Source organism: Harpia harpyja, chromosome Z (genome assembly GCF_026419915.1).
Source record: "Harpia harpyja isolate bHarHar1 chromosome Z, bHarHar1 primary haplotype, whole genome shotgun sequence".
Lineage (NCBI taxonomy): Eukaryota > Metazoa > Chordata > Aves > Accipitriformes > Accipitridae > Harpia > Harpia harpyja.
In genome coordinates this window covers 23,995,916-24,018,612 of record NC_068969.1, presented here as the reverse complement: position 1 = coordinate 24,018,612, position 22,697 = coordinate 23,995,916, and the positions used below count along the sequence as shown (strand labels likewise).

Genomic DNA, 22,697 nt, shown 5'->3' with positions numbered 1-22,697 from the left:
ATCTAAAAGGGAAATAGATGCAGGTGGCTCCTCCTCCATCTCTGTACCCGAAAGACAGAGCTATCCACATGCTCTGTTGCCTTTAAATTGAGGAATATATATGAGAAAAGAGATGAAAGCAACAGTCCTAAATGATTCTACATGCTTGTCCCAAACCTGACAAATGGAATGAAGCTTGGAGAAAATAATATAATTTTAAATTTAGTATCTAAATGTAAATAGATTGTTATATCACATTTTCACATCTCTCCTGTTGTGCTCCCTACCGTAGTGTATTGGCAACTTATCTGGTATATAAATGCCTACAGGTGTACAAAAAAACCATCTCATTTTATTGCCTGTGTTGGTGGGTAGTTGCTTGTCTCTGAGCTGCAGCCTGAACTGCGTGACTTTTATGCAGATTAGCACACAGAACCTCATGTTTTAATAATAGAATACGAATATATTAAATTACAGCTATAACATTAGTAAAAAGTGTGCTCCTCTGTAATTGCTTTACAGCCTTCTCTTCTCATAAATTATATCACCTTTGGCTGTCATCTTTCCCTGTCACTCTCAGTAAAGCAGCAACAATTAGCGGCTCAGTGCCGAGGACACCCATAAATAGCAGCGGTGTTCCTGTCGCCCGAGAGGTTTGCCAGCAGATCACAAACGACAACAGGGAGGGAGAAGCTGCTAAAGAGATTGTTTCTGTTTCCCGACGACTAATTTATCTAGTAGCTAAGCGGCCCGATGGCAACCCGGTGACAAGTTCAGAGGGGACAGCAGCGGGTCCGTCGTTCTCCTGCTGCAGCGCATGCTGCTGCCCTGCTCCCGAGCGCTGCCCTGGCCGGGGCGATACCTCCATGCCGCTCGGCATCGCATCTCCCGGGCTCGCCGGCTCCTCGCCGGGCACACGTCACCCATCCACATGCTCGGGCTCCCTCCCGTTTGACATGACCGCCCTCCCCGCGTGATAAATGCTGCAGGAACGGTTTCTTTCTCTTTGGGAGGTCTTGTCAAAAGTGAGTCAACAAAAATACAGCAGTGAGTACAATTTAACCTCCGGGATGAACGATACTCGTGCTGAAGCACTGACTGAGGAATGAGCAAGCCGAATAAACTTCTCTGACCATCCCTGCGTCGCTTGTGACGGGCACGGCCCTCTAGGTTCTCCACGTGGGATAACTGGATCGATTGCCCTTAGTGATGACTGAAGTACCCGGTGGAGGGAGAACGAGAAAGAGCACGTTATACAAAATGCCGTAACGAGAGGCAAGGGCTGCTTACAAAGAGTAAACGCACTTTGGAAATGAATAGAAAAACAGTTATCTAATAGAATTGTATAGATTTATACAGTCATCACTCCTTTCGCTAGTCTTGTGACACGCTGTGTATTATGGCATGTATTACTAATATGCTGCTTGTAATCCCCATGAAATGTTAGAAAATCAAAACCAGAATGAAAGTGGGTGGTGTCAGTTACATTTTGTCTTTTCCTTACCTTTTTTTTAATATATGCTTCAAATTCCTCAATAAGATTTCATCCCTCTGCTTTGCTCTTGTAAAGTGCTTTTCTTTCCTATTTTTGTCCAGTATTCAGAGTGATGTCACCATAGAATCCTGATAGGCATCAAGGGCAATAACTGTATTTCCAGACGAACGCTAAACCATGGCAAGGATCTTCTCTGCTGGGGGGGTCATCCAGAAGAAACTCAAGACACCTGGAAACCCCACCCTGCCACAATCGCTTTGTGAGAGACGCAAGTTTTTGTCTTTATAAAAAAATAACTTTTCTCCAATTTGCTTGGGTATCGTACATTGTTAATGCTACCGATTTCATATCCCCCCCTTTTGCAATTGCCTCACTCCTCCCACCCTGCTCTGCCCCATCAGTAGTTTCACCTAACCGGTAGTTGGGAAATGTGGGTTGAGATTTTGGAGAAGGATGTCCTGTATGTTACAACAGCAGCAAAACCACATGGAGCGAGAGAGCGAGCCCTGAGGCTGCTTAATTCTCTAGAAAAGCCAGAATCTGTGAACAGTGTAGTTAATTCATTAAATGCCATCAAAGAGTGCTACAGGACGATGGGGGGCGCATGGGGGGAGATAATGGCGTTAGGATGGCACAGCCTGGGCTTGGGAACGCCTCTCTGGCAGAAAACAAACCCCAGTTTCCATTTCAGTTTCACCAGCTCCAAAACCAAATGTGATTTTCAAGTGTGACAATTGGTACATTTTGTGTGAATTGGTATCCAAGGCACAAGACCCTAAATTGTCACTGCAAATAGGATCAAATTAAGCAGCCCCAGACATGGAACATAAAGCTGAGAAGGAACTAAAATGGCATAAAAAGAGAACGGAGCCGTGTCGCTTAGCAACCACCACCTTTTTGGGTGGATTATGCGAGTCTGGACACATTTGCACCATTGACAGTCGTTGCTTGTAATGTAAAGGAGCTTTCCCGTATCTCTGTGTGACAAGTTTGGTTAGGTGCTGGGGTGGTGAGGACCATGAGAGTGTCAGGCGAGCACCAGCCCGAGCGTGACTAGCATCCCGGTTATGGCAGGGATGACCTGCTCTGGTGCAGATCTGCTCCAGAGCTGGGTTTGCAAGAGGTCTGAGGCTGCTTCACTGAGATTTCTGATTCATTCTCCTACCGCTAGTGCAGCTCACACGATTAGGTTATTCCCCTCTGGAGAAAAGTCACAAGAAAAGCTGAATGCTGTGGAAGGCTTAGTCATCCTCTTCATCCATCACTGATTCTTTCTCTGTGAGGTTTAGGTAACACCAGACCAAAACCTCCACGCACGTAGTAGTGGTTCTTCCATAACCTCAGTCTGGACTTGCAGGGTCATTCCTGAAGGAACCAAGTAAGGTTTGTGTATCTATCTTCTCCTTTATGGGTGGAGGAGTTCAATTTAAATGGTCATCGGCTCTTCACAGAGACTATATTTTCTTAATTTACTTCTGTAGTGAATAGACACTTTCCTAGATGGAAGCGCCATCGCTGCCTGCAGGGCTGCCAAAGCCATCTCTCAGCCTGTTCTGAGTGCCACCAGTTCTCCAAGTTCCCCCACCGCTACACTGCGACTGCTTTCCCATCACAGATGCCCCTCAGAAGCCCTCTGCAAGTCTGAGATATCCCCACCTGTGACCAGGGCCAGCTCGACCAATTTTGCAGAGGCACTAGTGCCTAAGGGAAGTTACATAATGCACCATCATCTTTTGGCCTTCAGTTCAATCAAAGTATCTGCTGGAGTTTAATTATGCCCATGATTGTCTAAGTTGTAGCTTTGTTCCAGTGGCCTTTGGCAGAGCAGCCCCACATCTGCCGTGTACTGTGTCCCATCCTTGCTCTGTCCCTGTGCACACGATGGCACAGAGGTGGCATGTCTTACTCTGTATGTTGGAGGTCCTTATAGCAAAAACCTTCTCTTGGGGGGGAGGGAGGCATTCACAACTGTGTTGCTTTGTGGAAAAAAACCCAAAAGATCTGTTGCAAGAAGAAAAAATCATTTTAAAAGCTGCAGGTTGCCTGGAGTACACCTAAGCCAGACCTCACCTCCAGCAGCTCTCCCCCACCACAGCCTCTCCTTTCCTACTGCTGATGGCCCGCTTCCTTCCATTCATCTACGATCCTTCTGTGGAGAGAACTTCAAAATCTACTTACACGCTCAACTGATGTTTGCTGTTGCAGCTTGAGTCGACAGCAATGGACTCCAGCCCTGGGGAGAGGATGATGTTCTCCTCTCGCTCAGCTCTGACGGGCAGTCCCTGGAGGAGCTCCTCTTGTTTGGGGTTTTGCCTTTTTTAAGAACTTAAAGATTTTTTTAGTGCTAATCTCTTCTTGAGTTTTATTCATTTGAACTGAAGTGCTGTAGGTTGCCAGATGATTGCCACCAAAATAATAAAATGCACCAGGTATTAGGAATAGCTGTAAAAATCTTCCAAAGGTAATTTGAAAATTTCCTTCAGAGGTTCCTTGAAAGATGAGTTTGCTGTCAAAGAATTTCCAGTGCCATTATGATATTTGTTTTGGCTTTTCTGACATGCATTAGATCAGCTGAAGTATTCAAAGGACAGCACTGAAAGATGCTTGCAAACCACAGCCTGAAAAATTGCCCCCCCAGCCGTGCCTGTGCACCTCTCCACGGAGGAGCCAGGCCTGTCCACAGCAGGCATTGTGTGTGGACAAGGCGTTCCCTGCTATTTAATACAGAATACGTTATCTGGGAGATTCCTGCTAGCAGGGAGGAAGAAAAAACATCTCTGTGGTCAGGAAGATTGAAGTCTTGCAAATATATACATGAAGAAAATGGCTCACAAAAAAATCACGGACTAAGGTTTCTGAAGCCAAACTCTTCAAACTACTTAAGGACAGTTGATAGGTGAATATGAATAATAAAAAAGTCCTGCAGATTTTAACTGGGAAAAAACCCTAAACAACTAGGTTCATTGGATAAATGTAGAACAAATAATTCACCTGGCTTTAAAAATTATAAATACATATTCAGATATTCATATATTCAGATATTTTCTTCACAATTTTTACAATCTGACTGTCTCATTTTCTGCTTCCACGCATTTAGAAATTTTGCAACAAAATGCAATTACATTTGCAGAACCTGATCTGCTGCAGAGGCCGTACCGATCTACACAATGCAAAGAGAGAAAAACCGAGCTCCTCGTCCCCCTGTGACCCGCTGTCACCGTGTAAACAGGCAGGAACAGCATTGCCAGCGCTGGCTTCGGCAGTGCTGTCTCAGCCTCGCTGCTGGGAAGGCAACTGACTCTCTTGGGGTCAGACTGGGTCAATAATGGGATATTCTGGTCAACACCTTGATCCAGAGAAACTGCTGTACCCGAAACCACTCCAACTACCTGCCAGAGACACATTCCTGTATTGTGCTGTACGTCCTTCAAGAGGCTTGTTTCTGTATGCCCCTCCAGATCGCAGGCTGTGCCTACCCTGTGAGCTACGCTGAGCCTTCGGGAACGCACCAGAATCTGCTGGCAAGTCCACGTGAGCACCACTCCCACGGCAAGCCTAGGAGAACTTGTCTGACTGCATCCGACTGGACACTGAGACGGATGGGGAACATGCAGAATGATCCCACCTTTACTTGGAAAGCAAAAGCAACTTGGCGGCAGTGGCTTTTTAAAGTATCCCACAGTTGTAATTCCCCCACTGCTGCTAAGAAGACCCACACGCATGGGATTTAATACTGCAGAGTTTGTCTGATGGAACGGGAAGTGGTGAAGAAAACCCCAATGCTAGCTAAAATCATCACAAGTCAGGTCGGGCCATATGGACAAATTTTTACCTAGCGTAGACATAGACTATAGCACTTAAGGTTAGAAGTCTAATGAGCTGTCACAAGAATGTCAAATGCTGCAAAAGAAAAAACCAAACCAGCCTCCCCCACATGTGCACACACACTAATTTAGGAAGACAAGGCCAGATTCTCTATGGGCTCAACTCCACTAACGTGAACAAGGTGGCTGGAAGCCAGATGTCCAACCATTCTATCTAGTTACATCACCGAATGCCACTCAGATGTCTTTGATTCCAATCTGCAAAACACTGATAATGCTTATAAGCTCCTACTTCAGAGCGAGATCATAAGGTGAACACCAGCACCTAGAAATCTTGAATAAGTGATTAATGCCAAGAGAACACAATCAGAAAAATAGCCTAAGCAATCTTTCCTGTCAGTGCTGCTCTCTATACACTTGATAACCTGGATTCATCTGGTTCACTTCTGTTGCATTCAGAATGCAATTAATAACAAAATGATTACTTCCAATTATTAGCATAATTATGTTTATGCATATGCATTCAAATGTATTGTTCAGAGCAGGGCTGGGCAAACGCTGCAGGTGTATTTCTATCTAAAGAGCATCCACACATCTGTCACTTTACACAGCTTCCACTTCTAAATTCCTCATATTCTAACCAGGGCTACATTTTACCTTTAGGGCTTTCTTATTATTATCCCTTTTAGAAACGGATATTTACCCTGTCTATCATGCAGCCCCTAAGCAAAGTCAGACTGCATAGCTAGTCAAGTGAATGATATAACTACACTTGAAGTGAGCCTTGAACCCAGGGGACTGGCAAAACATCGTACAGAGTAGTGCCAGGGCCATAAGTAACAATTACAAATATCCAATATAATGGGTTCTTTTAACGAGGATTGCTTTGAAGTTCCCAGAAGGATTTAATAGGAAGCAAGAGTACGACCTTGCCAGTTCCCCAGGGCACACTGGGATTTGAAGTAGGTTTTTCTTTAAACAAAAATCCATTTTAGCTTATAAGGCTTTCCAGTAGTACCTGCTATCAGAGGTGTATGTTTTTAATTAATCAGATTTTCAATTCATCAGGTTTTTTTACGATACACTTTTTGTGAGAACAGAGAATGTATCCAATAGGAAGAATAATAAAAGCAGTTCGTGGGTGAGATAATGGCATAATGATAGAAATCAGTTCAGGTCAAAGTGGCAACGACATGACATTCTTATAGCCTAAGATAGCTTGTTAGGGTTTGAGTACATGAAGTATGTGTTTGCTTCATCATTCTGCAAATGTATTCGACTGAGACCAATCTGCTGTTGAACTTTTATCTTGATAGCGATGAAGAAACTCTAAGCTCAGACAACATAGGGAAAGCGACCCTATTAGACACATGATTGCACTACAGGACAAAGCTAGAAAATTCTGACTTCAGGTAGAATAACAACCCATTAATTTCAGTGAAGCAGGCTTTCCCACAATGAATCCCAGAAAGGATGGGAAGCTTATCATACCAACCACCCTAAAACCCACAAAATTATGTAAAGATTATTCTGCAAAGTCAGTACACACCATTGCACGTGGCACTTACCTGTTTAGAAAAAGAAAAGATGAATGAATTGCTTATTTGAAAGTTGGGCACATTTTCATATAGTGTACCAGATAAATAATGAACTCTAGCTCACACACTGACTTCAAAGCCACACTTCTCTAGCACAAGAGGAAAGAAATACAGCTGCATGTGGTTGGAAGTTTTGCCTACTGGCATGGGGTAACTGTTAGACTTCCCTAACGTTGCTCTGTGGACAGCAAATTTAACCTGTCTTTATAAAGACAAGTAAGGAAAAATCCTATAGAATTAGCACAAAACATACACTTTCCATTTTTAAGACAGCGTAATGGTGAACTTCCCAGTTAAGCTCCAGCTCTACAAACATGAGTGAAATCCCACTCCCGCTCGAGTCGAGGGCAAAGCACCTGCTGATTTCAGCAGAGCCAGTATTGCTTGCCGTAAAAATTTACAGTATAATATAAAATAATGTGGAAAGTCATTGGTTTCTTACAACGCTTCTATAGCACTTTTCCACGTGGACATGGGGAGCGCTTTTGTGGGTTTTGTGATTTTCAGGCACGCTGCTGTAAGCAACCGTGCGCCCCACGGCCCTTCTCCCCTGCCGACAGCCCCCCACCGCTGGGATCTGGGGGGCAAAACACGTCACTGAGCAACATTACCCAAATAAAATGGCCTCTGACAGGAGACATGCCTGTGGTAAGGGCAAAAGCGAGTGTCAGAGGAAATTCACTCCTTGGAAGAATATAATAAAGATATGTACCTATGTTAATTCTTACAAGCTCTAAAAATAGGCCACAACTGGGATATGTGACACATGTTCCCCCTTTGCAACGGCGAGATATGGCATTCTTCATTATGAATATTTAGCAATGAAAGTGATAGTTCTCTGTAAACAAACAAAAAGCATGTCATTTATTTCTCTGCCCCTGAACTGCTTATGCTGATAACTCTGTCAGCATCAATAAACTCCTTTTGTTAAGCTGGAAAGATGATCTAAACCACCTGTGGCGACCAACACTGCTTTCAGCCTCCTCAGGACTGGGCTAAAAGACATTTTTTATCAGCCACACCTTTGACTATTTTGCAGGGTATTATTAAGGTACGTACATTCAGAGAGAAATTCAGAGGTTGTTGTTTAATACTAATTTTCCCATCTGAGCCATCAAAAGAAAATGTGACTTTGAGTCAAAGAACAGAGCCAGACCCATACTGTTTATGGCCTGAAAAATCATCATATTTTTGCTGGAAAGATAACTGTGAGATTGAGATTTTGAGGCAGGTAATAAGACTGCAGTAGAAAAGGATTAGTTTTACCCTTCTAAACAAAAGCTAAAATTAACAAGTATTGTACCGCCGAAGAACATTCATCTGGGGCACGTTCGGCTACATCTTTCTCCCATCTCCTACTCGCCTGCTTTGCAGATAAAAACTTCTGGGTCAGGTGAAGTTTGAAAATATCTGCAACGCTGGGATCAAAGAATAAACAGCAGAAAGTCTTATCAATGCTTCCAGCAAATGAAAGATTGCAGAGAGGCTTAGAGAAGACCTGGCACGAGGAGCAGCCATGTAGCTGGCTGGTGTGTGTGTGCACTTTGGGGTGAGACGTCGTTAGGGGATGAGGCCAGGGAGCCGAAATCCCCGCTCTGAGCGGAGCGGGCACGGAGGAGCACGCAGAGGGAGCCGATTCCCAGCGGACCCCAGAGCCGCTGTACGAACCTTCACATCAACTAAATTCACAGCGCTGCACTGCAGGCGGGAGCGTGCTAGAAAAGTGCCCAGGATCCTAGGAAATGTGTTTCCAAATCGTTAAGAGATCGTGGCAGGGAAGAAACAAAACCAATTCATATTACTCCATAATTGGAGCCGACAGTACAGAAACCATACTAATTTAAACTACATTTAAAATGTTTCCATTTGAATGCTGTGGACTGGAAAGATAACAAATAGTAGCAAATTATTTTCACCTGCTTAAAACAAAGCAATTAATAGTACGTTGGTTATCTTACCTGGAAAGCCAGGCTCTGTTGAGAGCTGTTAAAGCCAAGTGTGAAAACAGTTTGCATGAAACATAATTAAAATTATGACCCGAGAGATCTTCTAAAACATCCCAAAGGAGTCCTGAAGTCAGAGCTATAAGAAAACGACTCCTCTCTACCTCTTCACTTTGCTCCCGAACCGGCTCCTCCATGTCCCCCACCGCCTCGTGCCGCTGCCCCTTCCCCTTCTGCTGCCGCTGCCCCTCGGCACGGCTGGGGGGTCTGCAGCACACAGGTGACGCTTTCCACCCGGCTGCACACCTCTCCATCTTTTCACCTGGAATCCTGCAATGTATTGTTCCCTTCTCTCCAGCTACTGAGAACCGATACAACCCCCCCCCCAAACCCATTTCTGACACCGCCTCAACAGCACTCGTCTTCAGTCAGTCCCTGTCCTAGCAATACCCCGGCACTTCCCCGTGCAAATCCCTGGGGTTTGACCCAAGCAGATATACAAGTAAATACATGGTTATAAAGTAATCACGCAAGTAATCATTTTCTTTCTTACACCCACATTCAGTAAATACAGCTCTACATGTCTAGCTAGTTTATCCATTCAGTGATCAAAGAATTGAAAATGTTTTTCTAATTAATCATTGTATTTAATCAAAAAATCAAGAAAACTAAAATTCTGTGCAGTTGCCAAACAACAGGAACATAGGAATGAACAGCAATTTTTTTTCTCCTTTTTTTTTCCCCCAACTATATTCAGTTATGGGTTTCATACCGAGTTAGATTACAAAGGTATTTTATGTTTACTCATTTAATGAGTTACAAGCAATTCCATTATTTACTCTGTTTATTTCCAGTTTTTTCTCCTACAAACTAGCACATTACCCTCCAAACAGCCCCCTGAATGCAGTAACTGTTTCTCTGTGCAGTGCCAAACCAAAAGCCTTGCTAGGACCTGGGCTCAAACAAATCATCTGTTTTAACTAAACTCAGGCACTCATGGAGTCAGAGCCAGATTTGTATTTCTCACAATTTGGAAACACGTACTATTTTTCAATAGAAAATGGAAACCAAGACGACACCCAGAGAGAAAACTTTGGGAGAATTTGGATTTTGTCGAAGTCAATCTCCCAGTCAATAAACTGCCCATTCACGCCATCAGTCACATTTCTGAGCACACCGCAGCTCTGCTTCTGATGTGCATGCCAAGGGAACCAGGCAATGGGGAGAAAAACAACATCTTGCCGAAGGACTGTGAATCTGAAGCTATCATTGGATGTGAATGACAAGGTTACACCAAACACAACCTCCCTGTTGTAGAGAAACAGGTCATAGTTGTATTTTAAATAACAATAAGTGTCATATTTATTGGTCCATTTTTTCCTTCCAGGAAAACATAATGATAGAAAAGACTGAACAAACACTTCAACATACCGTGGGTAACTGGTTCTTACTCCGTACATCCTCTCCTCTGAAGAGATGAATTTCCCTTGATAAACACTGGATACAAAGCTGTATTTTGTACAGGTTTTTATGGCGACTTTTCACATACCCAAGCACACCCCGATTTCTCGGGGCAGTGACTATGTCCTTGTTGAAGCACATTGTACACGGGGCTCCAACCCATGGTAGGACTCCTTCTGGCTTGTACTTACACTGCACCAAAACCTCCTCCCTGGGCTGTCTCCGTGTCTGAGTTAGCGTAATCCCAGAAGAAACTGGTGCCAAACCTTTTGTTGGGTCATTTCCTTAGGAAACCACATTTCGTCCTGCTGTGACACACGCAGAGCCCGGTGGGGACTTTGGTCGGCTTCTCTACTCTTCAGGCATCCCGGCATCCCCAGGGGATGCCCCGTTGGCCGCACGGGACCTGGCTCAGCCAGCGCGGGGTGGCTTTTCTTGCGAGTCCTGGACTCTGTCACCTCTACCTCCAGCGAGGGGTTCTGTAGAGCTCCAGCCCTGTGATGCTACTGGCCAGATTAACACCCTATAAATAAGAATGTGTGCAGTAGAGGGACGTTTGGCTATGGGCCATTTCTGGCAAGATCCACCACTGGGAGCGTGACACTGTCTTACTGCCCCTAAGGAGATGAAGCTTGTATGAGAAAGTCCAAAAGGCAGAGGTGACCACCTGAGGGGCATTGGAGAGCAGTGAAGACACTCTTTCAACATTAGACTCTGCTGCACGTGTAAAAAACCATTTTGAACTGTATTCCCCTAATGCTTTACAATTTGGCACACGAGCTTAAACCAGAAGAATAATACCACATTCAGCTGCGGGTCTATTGGCATTAGAAAGATGTGCACACTTCTGAGAATGCGTGCATGTGTACCTTTGTTAGTCTACATAGATATTCAGGGTATGTTTGCACTGGCAAGCAAAAGAGGACACAGGCATGTGCAGCGCAATCACAGTCTTTGTCCCTCTCACGTGGGAATTCTGAATTACTTCATCATGGAGCAAATGCAACGCCATACCACTGACAGGGTGAGGTTCCTCACTTGAAAGGAACTCCCCTCCTTTTCTTCAAGTTGGCCTGCTCAAACTAGTTGGCAAAGAGTTGCAAGTAACAAACATCTTAACAGAAAAATCAAGAATGTTCATGAAGTGCAAAGAGGCTAAATTCACTGGAAAATTTATTCATGGTATATAATTCTGTAATACAGTGTCTAACAAAATTACACTCTGAGCTGCATGGTTAAACAGTACAATTTTGCTGCAATCAACATTTAATTTTTTTGCAGAAAGTCTTGATTTCAAATATCCTGGAAATGTTTAACAGCTGATATTAATAAGAGTACAGATTTAATGTAAGGCTCTTTATTCCATGGACATGATAAGCACCATGACAAGTGGTGTAACTATGGCAACTGTATTTTTTTTCTTTCTTTTTCCACTGAACAGTAAGAACAGACATCTCTCTAGATGCAGTGCCAGACTCTTCTCCCAGGTAAGACTCAGTGCTCTGAGTTACAGAGGAGTAACTAAGCCAAACATCAGATCCCAGGACTGGAATGCCTTTCTTTCCTATTCTGTGTTGCCATTGTGTTTCATGGGCATTTACATGTATTTAGCCATTAACCTAATTCCCTTCCTTTTTTTTGCACTATGGCTAGAAAATAAAAACATGCTTTTGTTCCTTGTTGTCAGACAGAGTGCAAACCCAATAAACTCACCCCAAGTCAGAAATACCTATTTTCATGAACAAAAGGATGCTCTCCTCTTTAACGTATCACCATACGTCACTGAAAGAGATGTCCACATTTCCTTTCCTGAAGCCAACTAAAAGAAAAAAAACCCGGTGATGTTTTCCAGAGATGCTGGGTGTGAAAGTGGTGTCTATTTGCAATAAGAGAGAAACACTGAGAAAGACCAATTTCTTATGTGCCATTTTTTTTATTTGCTGCTGCTTACTGGCCCCCCGAAAGACAAACAAACCCAGGCCCCTGCTGCACAAATATATTCTCTGTTTGCTATCTGTGTCAACATAAAATAATATCTATCTCATTTTACGGTATTATTTTATGCCAGTGACAAATGAATGCTCAGCTGCGTCTCACGCTCGTTTTACTCACGTGCTCCTTCAGTTCATCAGCACTGTCATTTCCGAGTGCTACACTGAAATTTTCTATGGGTTTGTTTTCCACAAGGTGACAAAATACATCAAAGCTTGGGTAAAATCACCAAAGACACACAACTGCATGCAGGAACAGGCTTGTACAACGTTATGACACCTGTGCCTGTGTATTGCAGACACAAACGAAATACCTTGACCAGAAGCATGACAGCTATCAGGTAAATGTGGCTATAACTGACGGGCAGGTGCTGGCGTATGTTTGATTTTGTGACAGCCATCATTTCTTTCTATTCCTGTTGACTGTAGCACACTTCAACCCAGAGCGATTTTTTACCATCAAGGTTTTTTTCTATTTTTTTCTATACAATCTTTCAACAGTTTTCTTCATGCTTGTAATCATGCACACAGAAAACTGCATGGATTCACATCTTTGAGAACGTAATTTACCTGTAATGTTACTTGTTTTCAGTTTTCCTGGCCTTTTTACTCCATTATTACTATGATTAGCATTTTAAACTCGCTTACCAAATTTTCAATAGGTTTGTGAACAAACACTCTTTCAGCCAACCCGCTGCCACTGGTTCTGCCTACTGGAAACACTTTGTACCTGCTTGCCTGTGAGCTGTTCCACTAAAGACTGGAATCCAATGATTTCGAATATCATTCACCTCAGAAAAACACACAAAGGAAAAAAAAGAAAGGAAAAAAAAAAAAAAAGATGTTTTGTTCTAAGTAAAAACGCAGCAGCAAAGTCACCAGGTCTAACACAAAAGCAAAATCCCAACAGCCAAATCCGAGAGGAACAGGCTACACTTGTTCCCAGCGACCCCTGGACCCTTTTTCTGCAGGGAAAAAAAGAAAGGGAGCATTCCCCCATCAGATCTGCTGGTGGGTTTTTTGTTGACTGAGCTTCACTGCCACATATCCTGTTACTTCAGTGACAGCTGTGAATAGACCTCCTTTATACCTGAGAGGAAGAAAAATTAAGTCACTCATTTAATACAGGTTTTGCACCTAACCTTATCGTCTATATAGATTTCATCGCAAATGTAAGCTACTCACTTCTAAACCAGATGTTAGATGTCCTTAAAATAATTCGTTTCGCTGTCCTTTACTCCCTGCAGTATGTGACAGCTGTTATGGTGCTGATGGCTGTAAAACCATTGCATGGGAACTGAAGCAGAGCTTCTTCATAGATGTTTTAATTCAGCACAGAATTTTTAAAGGAGGGTTGTTTTTTTAAATGAAAAAAAGGAAAAATTATATCTTGCTTTGATGACCAGGAAAATAAAACGTGTATCTCAAGGCATGTGTTACTGGCTACTGCCGGGCAGGGCTGGGCAGGACGATGTGTGTAAGCGCAGAAATCTCTCACCACTACCACTGAGCTGAAGGGAACTGGATTACACCAGGGAATGGCTACTGAGCATCACATCTAAGAACAACCATTGCACTTCACAGTCCATTAGAAATATTTTCTTTCCCAGAATACTGCATCTCCAGCATGCACTGAAGGCCTTTCTCTTCTGTCCTGTCTGCAAACCAAGCTTCAATATTTAACTGCAGTGGGGCTTTTCTGTGGAGGCCGTAGAGCGAGATGAGGAGTACTCAGACTTATTCCACGTGCACCACCTCGGAAATAGATCTGCAGCGTCGATTGGTAACAGCTGCTTGTCTAACTGTTAATAATAATAATAATGATTTAATAAATTCAATTAACTAATCGTAATAACCACAGGCAAACTAAAATGGCTGCAAAACAATTTTCTAGCAGTCAAAAATCACCAACTGCAAACAAGATCAAGAAAATCTGCAAGGACTCGAAATTCTAAAACCTCAAATTCAGTTCCCATCCTACCTCAGAGGCCAAAACACAGTACAAAGTTTAGCATATGATTCCTTCAGTCTTTGACTTAAAGGCCATTAGTTGTTCTCTCCTAAAATCTCTTTTCTAGCCACTTCCAGTAAAATTATCCACACTTTTATTCTCAGTGGCCAGACAACATTGTGCATCTGAGTTTATAAATCTTTCTTGGGCTTGGAAGATTCCTGATGATATCGAGTCAGGTTTTGCACCTGAGGTTACGATCATGGCTGCTCTTGGGAACACTTTTGTTATAATTATAGTAGCAGTAACAATTAAAAGAGTACACATCCCGAAAGCTGCAAGATGCAATTGCAATGCTTCCTATTGTTTGGGTAGGGGAGAAAAGAAATATGACTCCAAATATTGCAATGTCCTAGCCTGGGGTGATTCCAGTGAAATTAAGCTGAGAATGTCAAGTCTGATTTCATAATCCTACAACTCTTTATCAGAGTCACCTCACTAACACAGAGGAGGATGTGAGTGCACGTAAGAGACTACAGCAAGCTACCATGTGAGAACAGCACCAAGTGAGTCCTGTCAAGGTGACATGTACCCTGCTCAAGAGAAAGGGAGTCATTATAAATATATGGAAGACAAGAGAGCCAAAAGTCTTTGTCTTTTCCCTGATATTACAATTTATGAATTTGACAAATTCTCCCTGAGAGGATGTAAGGACTGATAAATTAGTCAGAGGGAGAACTCAGCACTACTAAGAGTTTATTAGGCAAAAAAGCGAGAGAGGGACTGGTCCGTGAGGTATAACAGTGTATGCTCACTCTTCTTCCAAATTTTCTAGGAAAAAAGATCACATAAAAAGACAAAGAGAAACAATGGAACAAAAGAGGAATAGTGATACAAATACACTAATTGACACTCATATGTGTCTCAAAGACATATATCTAGCTTTTAATATCCAAAGCATTTATAGCCATGAATACTGTGTTTTAACTAGCATTGTTCAAACATCAAACTATAAGGTGATTGTTTAAGTGCATAAAGAATTTCAGATTTTAAAAAAAGAAACAGTCTGACACTTTCCTGCATATGTACGTCTTGTATCATGTAAGTCATGAAAGGTGTGAGACAGTCTGCAAAATAATTAATATGGGAGCATGCGATTATGTGAACATATTAAAGTGCATCATCAAAAGTTGTTATTCTGAGATGTAAAAAACAAAGTAACCCAATCCCCAAACATTCAGGCAGGAGGGGACCTGGCAGAGGCTCCAGGGGCAACCGTGCTGCACCTGGAGGCTGCAAAGTCCTAGGGTCTCATGGCATCTACTGGCTTGTTACTGGCACACTTAGAGTTTTTCCAGCAAGATTTCCTAGACATATAATAATATTAAAAATAATAATATTCTCATAAGTAGCTGGATTCCAACTATGCTTAACAAAGTCAAAAGGACAAAGACTTGGCTTCCCCTAACCTACCTTTAGGTCTCATTCAAGCAACAGTTGCAAAAGACTTCTTTCTGAGAGGTTTTAAATGAAACCTTTAAACAACACATACTGCTCTCTACCATACAAAGTGCTGTCGTGGCTTAAAAAATATATATCCATTGTGAGGGATACCCTTCACAGTTTGAAATGTCGTGAGAAGAGTCTAAACTTGCATTGCCAAGAAGGAAAATTGCAAACCCCCTTGTATCACTCACAAGATGCTTAAGGAGAGAATAATTTCTGGCACTAGTTTGGCTGCTGGGCAACAGGATGCTGTCGTGGATATATAAAACCTGAAGGAAAACATTGATTCAAATGGATATTGAGACCCTGAGAATCTGGTAAAAATTAAAATGCAAATTGAATGTGCAAATACAAACGGAGGGGGGAAGAGGAATTACATTCCTGGAACAAAAGTCCTGCTTTTTGCTGTTTTTTGAAGGAGAAACCTGGAGAGAGCAGCTGCCATGGTCCCATGCTGGTAGCTGCAGGGATGGGGTGCTGCTCCGCTGCCCTGTGGGGAGGGCTCTGCTCTGCCCCCGAGCCCCCGGCCACGCTGGTGGCAAAGGGGTCTGAGGACAGCATGGGAAAGGGAACTCACAAAACCCAACAAATGCGTCAAAAACATCAAACAGCACATTTAAGTTTCACTTGTCACTCTTCAGAGCATACCAAACTGTATTTTCTTTCCAGCATACTGGTCTTAAGGCACTTTAGTCCTGCGTGTCTTCATCTCTTTAGAGGTTGCATCTGTATAAATCTTTTAATTTAAAAAGTCAATAAGACCATATCAAACCAGCAAAATTGTACCTGTGGAAAACAGGCCTCACTACGGATACCCCTTGGTGTGTACAAAATTAAAGGTTGTTCAACTGTTCAACCTCATCAAATGTAGCTGGGCTACAGCTTGGAAAATATGTGCTAATGAATAAGTAATTTCTGGAATAAATACTTACATGCCAGTTTCCGGCTTAACTTTGCAAAAGTACTGAAGTGCAAGGAGCCTAATAGTGCGTAGAAGGGACCTGTGAGCATCTCTCGACCAGTGTGTGCCCATTAGAGATGCGTCCCTAACAGGGAGTGACCACTGGGAAAGCAGCTCAGGAGAAAAAGTACGTGGTGATTACAAGAAGAGGGAGAAAAAAAAAAAATCACCTCTGAACTGTAGAAAATGGAAAGCAAAAAACGCATTTATGGTTCATAGTGTGGCACAAGAGCAAATTGTGTTTTACCTGCTTTATCAAACTATGCTATGCAAAGTTACATAAAAATAAGAGTTAATGTTCCTGAGGGGGAGCAATGACAATACAGTCTGTTGCAACACATTTTTGCTGAAGCTTTAATAAGTGCCGCCCGATCAATGTTGAGCAATATTTCTGCAAGTCTCCTAGCAGAAGCACAGCAAGTCTTGCCCTGGTCCTCCACTTCAGACGACAGGGTGAGGGACTCACGGACTGCAGCATCTGGGACTGTGCCACAGGCAGGAGACAAGGGACAGTGTATGACACAGGGAAAGGCACCAGCCTCGATGCTGCAGCGACCTCGCTGCAATAAAATAGGTGTTCCCTCGATTTCCCATTTATTGCCTGGGCATGGAGTCATAGAGCGGTTTGGGTTGGAAGGGACCTTTAAAGGTCATCTAGTCCAAGCCCCCTGCCACGGGCAGGGCACGGTCCTTCCCGTTGTGTCCAAAAAAGCTGTGAAGAGCAGTATAAGTATCAGTTGAGAACAGGGAAAATGCTCAGGTTCTGCGGTAAAAAGTAGCTGAAAACAAAACGCAAAGCTGAGCTCCTGTGTAGGGACAGGACCAGCCAACTCCTAACCCCTAAATCACATTTTAGTAGCTCAGAGCACTCACATTTTCTAACCTAGAAGAAACTGGGGCAAGTCTGTGGTCTTCAAGAACTGAGCCCTCCAGCAGGAGGGTGAGAGAAAATCCATTTTAACTGAAAAACTTGCTAAAAAGGGAAGTGAATTTGTTCATCCATTTTATGCTTGATTGCCTCCACTATCACTTGAAATCTGCTCTGCAGACGAAGCTTTACAGACAGTGGCACAGAGGGTGCCATGGCGGTGGCTGCACTCTGTGGCCGGCGATGCCGTGCCGGTCAGCAGAGGTGGATGCCGTCACTCCTGCATCGCTTCTTGTGCAGACCGAGGGCGAGATCTGGGGCTCCGTGCCCCCACAGCGCCCGGGCGGTGCCGGGGTCACCCCCAGCAAGACTCATCCCATGATCAGCTAGATAAAGTGGAATCTACCATCTCAATACAATCATTTACAACTTGGGAAGTAGAAAAATGTGTATTAGGGACTAATTTGGGGTGTTGCAGAGGCTTATTTGGATATATCTCTGTGCAATACTTTTAAAATAAGCATATCATCATTAGAAGAAATTGATGATAAATGTTTAGTTTTTCAGTAAGCCATCCTAGAATACAAAGAGATGTAGTGAAGACCTGTCAAAGTCTTTTGCTTATCAATTTTGACTGCAAATTCTCATTTCTTAGCAGTCTCCACTGAATAGAAAATCCTTCAAGTGAGGTTAAACACAGAGCACTTTCTCAGGATGAAACTAGCCAGACTTAAAACGAAAATGATGCTTCAATCCAGAAAATAATTATTCTACACCACATACTCTAAGGCGTGACGAGCTACAGAACAACACACAATTCGGACCCAAAGCCTTCAAAGAGTTGCCCAGTCCCCAGAGATGCTGCTGCTTGATGGCGTAGGTGGCCCCGGGGGGGCCCCAGGCTTCCTGGGACTGCAGGCAGGAGAAGGACAGGCATGGAAAGTCCTTGGCACTAAAGGGTAACTCGAACTATTTACCTCTTTCAACATAAGCCCAAGATCAGTTTGAAACCATGTCATGACTCGTATCACAACAGCTTCATTATAGCATAATGCAAGTAATTGCATATATATTCTAGGAGAGATACGACCAAGAAACATAATGACTTCCCACAACATGGTGCTGCACATACCTGACAAGTGATCTCAATGCTTTGCAATCACCACGGAAATTCCTCTGCATACAGATCAAGCAAAAAGTGACTTGTAAAGCAACTGAAAAACTTTTGGAAGTGGCACACTGTGCCCAAGCCCTGGGAGGAGAGCCCTTGCCTCGAACTGTGGCTGAGCTACCCTCACTCCTAATACGACTATAATTGTTTAACAGCCTAAGTGGTGCTAATGGCCTGCTCTGTATAAAAGCCAGCCCTCCCAGCTCTGCCCTTGCAGAGAGGTACAATGATTTTCAAATTAATTCAGTTAATACTGGAGATCTACTCATTGCCCAAAGCAGTGCGCGGGACCAGCTTTGGGGAAACGCAGCATGAATTCAAGAGGAAAGCAAAGTTCAAGGATCTGCCAGCTGCAGTACAAAGTTCAGAAAACATTTCTGCTGAGCAGGTAGCTGCTCCTTTTTGTGTCCTTAACCCCTCGCAGCTGAGCACTGCAGCACATAGCTAAGGTGGAAAGGTTAGCTGCGGTTTGAAAATCTGAGGCCAGTGCCTCCGCTAGTATCAATTGACGTTTCTTCCTCAAAGCAATGGGACCACTGTGGTTTAGACATGCTCAGCATCTGGCCCAGATCAAGTCAAAGTTCAGCAGAAAAGACAGACAAATGATAAAACGTAGCTGATGAGTTGCAGTGTTTCAGTGCATTATCCCTGCTAAAACAGCTTTAAGTGCTGAAGGACCACGAGTACCATCTTGTTGCAAAAAGTTACCAAAATAACAATGCCTAGTAATAATAATCCAATCAAAAAAGCAGGGGGACACTCTCCATTTAGTCTCCCCTTGACTGCTTTTATGAATGTTATGACAGACTTCAGAGCACAGCAAGCTCATGGGCATCACTCATGTCCTTTCTGGAGGAAAAAAGTAACCCATGCCAAGGTTTTCTTTGTCCTTCTTACACTGAAGCAAATCCCTGTTAAACAGTATGTATTATATACATAGCAAAGTGCTCAGTAACTCCAGTGTGCTGAAGGGACACACCAAAGAAAGCCACAGTCTCTGCACCAGCTTAGAAGAAGAATTCACTGACCTTGGCACGAAGCGTCAGACTGCTACCCTCAGAACATTATGGTCCTTGCTCACCAAGTCCAGAAGGCAGCAGGAGGGAGGAGCTGTCTTTCTGGGACTTACGTGATCCCATCTGCAGTGCATGAGCATCTCACAATCATCATCCACGGGAGGTAGCACAAGGGTAAGGGAGCGTGGCACCACTTGCCAGCCTTGCACTGGGAGGCTGCGAAAGCCCAAGGGACAGATCCAGGTCTTTCAGATATCACAAGCACTTTAGTCGCTGGACTGTCTTTTCCTCCTGACCTGTAAGCATATTGCTTGGTGATGGATCAGGAGAAAAGTGCTGCAGATAATTCTACAGTGCCAAACGTGACTCTACAGCTCTACAAAAGCATTTGATGTTTCTTCGCCTTGTTCGGGTGACGGACAATTTTTTTCCCTGACCCAGATACCATGTAGAGTTTTTCAAGCCTTGTATTTTCATCAGTCTCAACAGTAAAGACTTCCCATTTGTCACTCACAGGAAACAATTTAAAAGCATTATAAATGCATCTCTCCGTGCATCACATAGCAGAAATTGATATAGTCAAGTAACAGCTTAAGCACTATCTTCAAACCTACATACAAACATGTTACTAAGAAAACAAGTGTCAATTTACAACTAAGTTGATGTTTTCCTCATATCATTGCTTTGCTTTTAATACAGTATATTGTTTCTTGCTGGTTTTTGTTTTGTACCCCTGGAAGAACAAATCAAAACATAGCAACCAGAGCTAGAGCAATCAGCCCAGCTGGAACCGAAGCACTCACGGGTGAGAAATGGAAAACAATACCTGATGCAGAAGAGCACTGGTGGGGGCAAGACCATCGCCAGCCCAAACCGTCCTTGACTGTAGCATTTTTCATAGCTTTGTGGGGCCCAAATTTTAAAATCTGCTTCAAGAATCTGAATGGCCAATCACTTTTTATAGGACTTGGATGACAAAATTATTTGTGTGCCTTTGCAGACAGCAACTCCTTATATTATACAATAATGTTACATGGAAAAAATAATTTTTAGAAATCTGTGTGAGGTCCTAATTCTTTTAACTTTAAATGGTTTTTAAATTTTATAAAAAAAAGTGATTTCTCCTGAGATTTAGGGTGCCTTCTATCTCTCTCCTATTCTTCTCATCTTCTTCCTTTAGCAATTTCATCTTCACACAGTTGCCCTTTACTCTTTCACATTTGATTTGCAATAATACTTTGAGCAGCCCCTTCTCTTCTCCAACTACTTTGTTATATTTCCCTGGACACCAGCCACCTTCAACCTTTCTGACTCTTGCCCTCTGGTAGAGACAGGTCATCCTGGTGTTCATAAAGAGCTTCACACCTTAAATAAGGCTTTCTGCCTGAGCTCTGTAAGTTAGAATAATGGGCATGATTCAAATACAATGAAAAGCAATTTGAACACTTCACAAGGACTTGAGCTGCATTGAAACTGGAACTGTGGCAATTTACACCAGCTAAAGATATTAGTATTTTTTTTCCTATGACTCAGCGACTCAATTCAAACAACATTCCTACCTTTGCTGATACAAGTTCTCACCTATTAGGGATCAGCTAACCATTCTGAAGGCTGTATACAGCAATTTCTTCTAGCACCAACCGCACCATACCGCAGTAGTCAGGCCAGCACCTTTCATACCTGGGCAAAGCCCCAAAGGAGCGGGCAAAGCCGTCTGAGCACACACACAGAGTTGCAGATATGAGAAATATTTATTAATGGGTGTTAGTTATTTGTCTCCAATATCAAATGCTGTCTCATTCCTCTAATTTCACTAGAAAAGCAGTAATTCCTGGCTGATGAAGTCACAAATACGAAATTAGCTCACAAGATCACCACGTAGGCAGTCACAACACTCAGGAAAAGCCAGCCCTCAAAAATTGTTCACTCGTGGTTATACAGAAGTGGTCACTGGGATCACCCACAGTGAAAAAAAATATTTTGCAAACTTTTTTTGAGCCATTTATAATTTTAGAGTAAAGAAGATTGCTCACATGTTAGCAAATGTTATTTTTATGCTGCCAGGCAGCCCTGCTGGTAAAGCTGCTAGAAATGACTCAGAAAACATTTTGTTAGTTGTTAGATCTGACTGCCATAATTAACTTTTGATCATTTGTTTGTTCCTTTTTAAATTGTTATCAAATATCTACATCTTCAAAGACTTTATTGGGAACCATCTCCACTGGTGGGAAGTAGAAGACCACCAGTCTCCTGTGTCGCTGGGCACAGCACAGGGATTAAATCACCCAAGTCCTGGGTCTCCCTTTTTGAAAGTGAGCCCTTCACATGGGAGCTTTTGGTAATGGATGTGTGAACAATTTTTAAGTTAGATACTTGTTTTAACATAGCTGCACTAATGCACATTCATCATTTATTTATGTATAGAATAATAATCATAATAATAATTTGAGAATAAAGTAATAAGAAGCTAGATTTTTCCTTACCTTTTTGGAAAGCAGGCAAAAGCTATACAGTAGGTGGAAGAGTGTACCAAGTAACAGATTTTTGAACACTCTTTCTTACTGGTGGTATGCAGTCTACAGGAAAAGTAAATACATTGGTATGTATAATACGTCTGTTCACAATAAACTCTTCAAATTTTGCCCTGTCATGGAGGCCATGACATTAATCCAACCAAAGAGCTCAGATTAGAGCAGCGATAGTGGAAAGCTGAGAGGCACCACTACATGAAATGAACTCTGGGTTAGAAATAAATGAACCAGTTCACAGAAGTTCAGGTACCTCTGAACATGGGAGCAGCTGCTCAGAAAAGAGCGGGTCTGGTTGATTTTTTTTTTTTTCCCCCCTTCCTCTCCCCTGAACAAACTCTGGAACATTTTGGCTTTAGTTTAAGACTCCCCAGTCCTTCCTCACCGTGCAGTCACTCTCAGGTT

General features: G+C 42.9%; 1 protein-coding gene across 3 annotated transcripts in view; it reads right to left on the bottom strand.

Annotated features, from left to right (window-relative positions):
• The window catches only part of GRM7 (glutamate metabotropic receptor 7), a 317,615-nt gene that overhangs the window by 5,724 nt on the left and 289,194 nt on the right, over positions 1-22,697 (bottom strand). Inside the window, exon 10 of one of the 3 annotated variants that reach the window (XM_052778041.1) lies at positions 22,248-22,340. The exons of the other annotated variants lie outside the window; for them this stretch is intronic. Within the exon in view, the coding sequence (XP_052634001.1) occupies positions 22,270-22,340 (71 nt within the window). The 3' untranslated portion in view covers positions 22,248-22,269. The remainder of the gene's footprint in view (positions 1-22,247; positions 22,341-22,697) is intronic. 3 annotated transcript variants of the gene reach the window in all.